Genomic DNA, 6,813 nt, shown 5'->3' on the forward strand with positions numbered 1-6,813 from the left:
GTTTATCATATTTACAATTTTTTTTTTTTTTTTTTAAAAAAGATGATATGAATGCTAAGATATATTTTTTTAAAAAAAGCTACATGCAATTTTTCCAATAATTATAATCACAAATTTCCAGCAAGTGCAAATAGAAATATAATACTCCTAAAATTTTCTCAACACCTTACTAATATGGACACAATCGTATCTCTCTTTTGGACACGTGAAAGCAACATTCCACATAAACCGTACCGTTGGATATCCCAACAGGGAAGGAAAAGAAAACCAAAGCAAAGAGAGAGGGGAATTTGATTCGATACGTGTTTCGCCTTGGGAGATTCAACGACACCCACAATCCCCAAAGCAAATGAAGAAGACCGAAGAATATTTTGTAGCCGAGAACCAACTCAATCCAACCGACCCTTCGACAGTGTTTCTGCTTCCTTCCTATTCGTGTCTTCTTCTCACATCCTCCACGTCTCTTCCCATGGCCGCTTTTCAATTTCCCTCGCCGTACCGACTTCACTATCAACCCTTTGTTCATTCCTTCAAAATCCCATTTCCCCAACAACCCATTTGCGCAAATTTGAGTTTTCATTAGCTATGAGGCTGTATGTGTATGTATTGGAGGCCAAAGACCTCGATGTGAAGGACTCGTATGTGAAGCTTCGAGTTGGGAGGCGTAAGGCCAAGACGAGGATTATGAGAAATTGCTCTAATCCTGTTTGGAATGAGGAGTTCATTTTCAAGTTTCGTGATGTTGATGATGAACTAGTTGTGTCTGTTTACGAACACAGTGATGAGTCCAACTTCTTCCATGCCTCATCGGGTTTGATTGGTCGTGTTCGAATACCCATATGGACTGTTGCTGCTGAGGATTCGCAAACCTTGCCGCCCACTTGGTTTGATCTGCGAAGGTCCAAAACCGAAAAATTCATCAATGAAGTTACCGGTTGGTTTCCTATATTTCTTCTATTTCCATCGTTGATTATGTATTTTCAACCTGTTTCCTCAGTTTGAATCACTTGGAAGTAAATCTGAACTTAATTGCCTTGTCCTTTACTTCATTGTATATGTGAATGCATGATGTTTGAAGATGTAAGAAAGTGTATCAGAATTTCTGTCTTATGGAGAAATAGTAACATTAATCCGAAGTCTTGGTAGGAATTTGAAATTACTGCTATGGCATTCTTGAGATAGGAAATGAACTATATTGCCTTTGAGCTCTATGGCTATCATTATTTATGCAGGGAAAGTGCTTCTTATTGTCTCATTACATGGAAAAGGCAACGTACTCAATCAATCGAGTGTTACTAATACTAATTCTACACCATTGGAAGGCTCATCTGCAATTTCACAGGCTTTGATTGGTGCCAAATCTTCATCCAGCAAAGCTGTCAAATGGAAGCCTAATAAGAAGACTATTGTGAGTCGTTTGGAGAGGTTGTTCCATAAGAGTGATGGGGATACAAGAACAGATGATTCTTCAGAGTCATCAAGTGCCATGTCTGATACTGAAGAGCTAACAAATGGGCATCCCTCTGAATCTAACTTTGATGAAGCTATTGAGGCATTGCAGTTGAGGAGCAATGAACAGGAAATGCCAGAAAATCTATCTGGTGGCGTTCTTGTCGATCAGGTGTATGTAGTTTCAACAGGTGATTTGAACAAGCTTCTGTTTTCTCCAGATTCACAGTTCAGGAGAGAACTAGCAGAACATCAGGGAATAACAAATTTAGAAGAAGGAACTTGGTCTTGGAAACAAGGGGATATACCTTGTCTATCACGGATTGTATCTTACAGGAAACCCCCAACTAAGGTTGTTGGAGCTATTAATGCTACTGAGGAGCAAACCTACATTAAAGGGGATGGATGGGAATTTGCTGTCTTGGTAAATGTAAGTACACCTGAGGTTCCATTTGGTAATGCATTCAATGTTGAGTTACTTTACAAGATAATACCTGGCCCTGAGCTGATTTCTGGAGAAGAGACTTCCCATTTTGTTGTTTCTTGGGGTATAAACTTCGTCCATAGTACGATTATGAAAGGCATGATTGAGAAAGGGGCTCGACAGGGTCTGGAGGAAAATTTTGTCCAGTTCACTAACTTGCTGGCTCAACATCTTAAAATTCCGAATTCTACTGAGTTATTGAACAAGGATCATGTGTTGTCAACTTCTGAGAATGACCGTCATTCAACTTTTGAATTGGCCAGCCAATACTTCTGGAACTTCACTGTTTTTTCTACCATGTTCTTCCTTCTATACGTTCTTGTGCATATTATTCTTTCTAAGCCCAAAACAAAGCAAGGCTTGGAGTTTACTGGAATGGATTTGCCAGATAGTTTAGGAGAACTTGTTACTAGTGGAATCTTAGTCCTTCAGTTGGAACGTGTTTATAACATGGTCTCACATTTCGTTCAAGCTAGGTTAAAAAGAGGTAGATGAAACTAATTTCTAACTTATTGATATCTATTTAATGTTTAAGAACATAATACTCTGACTCTCATTCCTGACAATTTAATTTATGGGTAGCTTATCTAAAATGTTGATCATGTCTGTTGCTTTGCATGTTTGTAGGAGGTGACCATGGAGTCAAAGGTCGAGGAGATGGATGGATCCTAACCATAGCTCTTATAGAAGGAGTGAACATTTCATCCTTGGATTCTTCTGGATCCTCAGACCCTTGTGTGGTTTTCACATGCAATGGTAAAAAAAGAACTAGCTCCGTTGAGCTTCAAACTCATGAGCCTCAATGGAACGGTAAGACTCTTGTCCCCTCCTTGTTGGCAAGTATTATCAAGGATGAGAATTTTGCCTTCTTGGTGTGGAAATTTTTCTTGATTTGATTTTCTATTGGCAACAATAAGACCAAAAAGTACGTGATATTAAGGATGAGACTACTTGTCTTCTCAACAGGGGATAGTCTTCTTGATTTAATATCATAAAAAAATAAGGTGGTTCTAAATAATTATGTAGTTCTTCATTTCAATACCAATAATTTGAATGCTTGTTAATTAACTAAACAGACACTAAATCTAATGTGCAGAGATACTGGAATTCGATGCCATGAAGGAACCACCATCAGTATTATTTGTGGAGGTTTTTGACTTTGATGGTCCATTTGACCAGGCTACTTCACTTGGGCATGCAGAGATTAATTTCCTAAAATATAAATCAACCGAACTTGCAGATATATGGGTTTCCCTTGAGGGGAAGCTTGCTCAGTCTTCTCAGTCGAAGCTACACTTGAGAATCTTCTTAGATAATACCGATGGAGTTGAAACAATAAGACAATACTTGTCTATGAAGGGAAAGGAGGTTGGGAAGAAGGTAAGCACATTTCTCAAAGAGTTGATAAATTGTCAAAGAGACCCAGTCCACTCCCATTTTGCTGTTGTGGAATACAAATAACCATCTTTCCTTTTGTTGTGGCATTTGGTTGTTTGCGATTATGATCTTGTACCTCTAAGCTGGTCTAATTACTTCAATGGTGGACTTTGGCTAACTTTATTCTTTGGTGCTTTATAGCTGCATCCCAGGTCACCTTACAGGAACTCAGCATTTCAAAAACTTTTCAGTTTGCCAACAGAAGAGTTTCTTGTCAGCGACTTCACATGCTCCTTGAAAAGAAAAATGCTTCTCCAGGTAGATATTATGATTACCATGCAAATTCTTGATGATTTCACTATATAAAAGAGTACTTCATAAAAATATTTAGAGCAGAATATAATAGAGACTGTCTCAATCTATACTTTCATCTGAGAATCAGATTAACTAATTTCTTCTGCTGATCATCGAAATGTGAATTAGCAATTACATCCCGGTATACCCATTTGACTCAATACATGATATCATCTGTATCTCTGTACCCTGACTAGAACTATTTTTTGGTCTATTATAATGATTTGATTGCTTGTGATTCCCTGGTACAGGGGAGATTATTTCTATCTGCCAGAGTCATTGGGTTTTATGCCAATTTCTTTGGACAGAAAACAAAATTTTTCTTTCTCTGGGAGGACATTGAAGATATACAAGTACTCCACCCCTCCCTTTCCTCTCTGGGTAGCCCATCATTAGTCATAATTCTTAAACAAGGTCGGGGTCTTGAAGCAAGCCACGGTGCAAAGTCTCAAGATGAACAGGGCAGGCTCAAATTTTACCTCCAATCATTTGTCTCATTCAATGTAGCCAGCAGGTAATTCCATATATTTCTGTCATACTCTGCTGTCGATGATACTGGAACTTACTTTTTTAGATATTAATCCTGATGCGGTTCATCATTGGCAGGACAATTATGGGTATGTGGAAAACAAGGACATTGGCCCTCGATCAGAAAGCGCAAGTTGCTGAAACGTCAAATGATTCCGAAGAAAGGTCAGTTTTGGTGGAGGATGTGGAATGTTTTTTGGATGTAGAAGATACAAAGATGTCAAAGTTGTATGTTGCAGAACTTCCTCTAAATGTGGGTGATTGGTTTTATAATGTTCTTTGTAGAATCTATTGAAGCTTGAAAAAAACTCAAGGACCAATGGGATGGTTCTACTTTAACTTCAATAATTATGCCTGAAATTACTAAGGAAAGTTAATAATGTGTTGGTTGAAAGCTCTCTTTCTTGCCACAATGTCTGCAGGTAAAATCATTGATGGAGTTTTTTGAAGGTGGCAAGCTAGAGCACAGGGTGATGGAAAAATCTGGTTGTCTAAACTACATGACGACGCCATGGGAATTCGTGAAACCCAATATCCTTGAAAGACGCATTTCTTACCAGTTCAATCACGACATATCAATCTTTGAAGGTAAAGTCACATGCATTCAGCAAAAATTCCCCATGACAGGAGCAGACGCAGGCAGTGATGAAGAAGAATGGGTATTAAACGAGGTCATGAGCTTGCACGATGTCCCGTTTGGTGACTGTTTTCGTGTATGTAATGCATTGTTCACTTCATTGTGTGTTGTCGAAACTCTCTTGATGTTGTGAGAAAGGATTTAGTTTGTGTGCAGTGCTGACCTTTTTTTATGATATTCTGCAGATTCATTTTAGGTACTGTTTTGAGGATTCTGAGCTAGCTAAAAATGCTTGCAAATGCAAGGCTTTCTATGGAATCACTTGGCTTAAAAGCACTGAGCTTCAGCAGAAGATCACCCAGAACATAGCTGACGAGTTTGGCAATCGACTTAAAGTCATTTTTGAACTGATTGAGAGGGAGATTCTTTTTGCAACCCAACAAAATTCTATTACTTAAATCTGTTTTATTTTCACCCCCAACTATCTAATCTAAGTTCAGCTTGGAATTATTGTAATTGTGAGTAAGTTAAAAGATTTTAATATTAAAAAAAAAAAAAAAGAAGGAAAAAGGAAAAAAAAGTATTTAGTGATCTAGAGCTATAGTAATGAATACATTTGAAAATAAGTATTTAATTGTTTACAAGTTTTTATAAATATATAAATAAATATGATTTAAACTTAATTTTTGTTATCAAAGAATTTTAGAAGTAGATAAAAAGTTATAAAATATTATTGATCAAGTTTTAAAAATTCTCTTTCTTTCATTCTTGATTTATTTTGGAAAATTGTGATACGTACTAAATTTTAGACTGGAATTGAAAAAATAGCAATATTCAGGTTTCTCTAGGAAAATGGTAAACACTCTAGGACTCAAGAATTTGACTCGAGTTTATGAACCATTGGTTCGGGTAAGGTCGTTGGTTCGTATTAGCACAGGCAACAAACAAGTCGATTTTTTTTAAAGAGATTTATCATCGTCTAAAGGTGGCTCATTGAGTCGGTCATTGGTTGTTAAAGAGTCTTTCCTCGCTTTAGAAGATGATTGATTGTTGTATATTTATATTGGACTTTCGATTTTGACGTTGTTTTTTCTTTTTTCAGTATATATAATTCAATGTCTCAGCGAGGGAGACAGGGAGAAGAGAGACTAAATTTAATTGATCTTTATTTTTTATTATCTTTAATTTGCTCTCATCCGTCTAAAGAACTGCTTATTTAACTTTTTATTTAGATAACCAATTATATTTTCATGGTTGGATTTTGAGTATTTATCCTTTTTATTATCTGAATTTCGATTTGAATTGCTTCTCCTCGATCGATGGAAGTTTGATTTTTCCAAAATGTATCCCAATTTTTGCCAAATTCTTCTTCGGATTATCATTTTCAGAAAAACCAAAGGTTATTTATTTGGTTTTTCAATTTTACCTTTATACTTATTATTGTTTTGCAATACACTTAAAAGTTCATAATAGTTTATTCTACTATTTTCTTGTTTAATTATTATTATCGATATCAGTTTTTTTCGACTTCTTCCAAAATGATTTGTGTAATGATTACTATGTCTCATCCATGATTTGTGTGTGCGGTGGTTGACTATGTCTCTCCTAACTCCTAATTTTTATAAATATATTTGAATAATTTATTCCATTAGCAGATTCTTCGCCCTTCTTATAATTTTGTGAATTTAAATAATATTATTTTGATTGTTGAGATAAGTTTTAAATATCCAAATTTTATCTCCTATTTTTCTGAAGATTGGATTATCTTTTTGTTTTTGAATTAAAGGAAAAATATCTCTTTGGTCCCTAGGTTTTGGGTCTAGTTTCTATTTAGTCCATAGGTTTCAAAATGTTATTGTTATACAATTAGTTATTAAGTTTTGAGTTTGGTTTCAATTTCGCCTATAGGTTTCAAAATGTTGCAATCTTACCTTTGACATTAGAGTTTTGTTCCATTTGGTCCCTATGTTTAAAGATTTGCACTTTTAACCTCAATTTTTCATTAAATAGTCACTTTCTATCTTTAAAGTTGATTTATGTTAAT

At 35.8% G+C, this 6,813-nt stretch overlaps 1 protein-coding gene across 3 annotated transcripts; it reads left to right on the forward strand.

Annotated features, from left to right (window-relative positions):
* Positions 1-261: 261 nt before the first annotated feature.
* Positions 262-5,993, forward strand: LOC120083743 (C2 and GRAM domain-containing protein At5g50170). Of its 3 annotated transcripts, none has more exons than XM_039039596.1 (9): positions 262-934; positions 1,233-2,420; positions 2,561-2,743; positions 3,030-3,313; positions 3,512-3,628; positions 3,973-4,178; positions 4,271-4,445; positions 4,615-4,905; positions 5,015-5,993. In XM_039039596.1, the coding sequence occupies exons 1-9, from the start codon at positions 586-588 to the stop codon at positions 5,225-5,227; spliced, it is 3,006 nt and encodes a 1,001-aa protein (XP_038895524.1). In that variant the 5' UTR covers positions 262-585; the 3' UTR covers positions 5,228-5,993. The 3 variants fall into 3 exon arrangements, with proteins under 3 accessions (XP_038895524.1, XP_038895525.1, XP_038895523.1); XM_039039595.1 differs by having other exon boundaries at positions 263-934; positions 3,916-4,178; positions 5,015-5,991; XM_039039597.1 differs by lacking the exon at positions 5,015-5,993 and having other exon boundaries at positions 3,916-4,178; positions 4,271-4,357; positions 4,615-4,756.
* The last annotated feature ends 820 nt before the right edge of the window (positions 5,994-6,813 follow it).

Source organism: Benincasa hispida, chromosome 8 (assembly GCF_009727055.1).
Source record: "Benincasa hispida cultivar B227 chromosome 8, ASM972705v1, whole genome shotgun sequence".
Taxonomy (NCBI): Eukaryota; Viridiplantae; Streptophyta; class Magnoliopsida; order Cucurbitales; family Cucurbitaceae; genus Benincasa; species Benincasa hispida.

Excerpts from the sequence above, each read along its gene's own strand:
- LOC120083743 (XM_039039595.1), top strand. The coding sequence starts at position 586 with ATGAGGCTGTATGTGTATGTATTGGAGGCCAAAGACCTCGATGTGAAG. Across the intron at positions 4,179-4,270 it reads TCATTCAATGTAGCCAGCAG|GACAATTATGGGTATGTGGA; the intron begins GTAATTCCATAT and ends CATCATTGGCAG. Across the intron at positions 4,906-5,014 it reads CGTTTGGTGACTGTTTTCGT|ATTCATTTTAGGTACTGTTT; the intron begins GTATGTAATGCA and ends GATATTCTGCAG.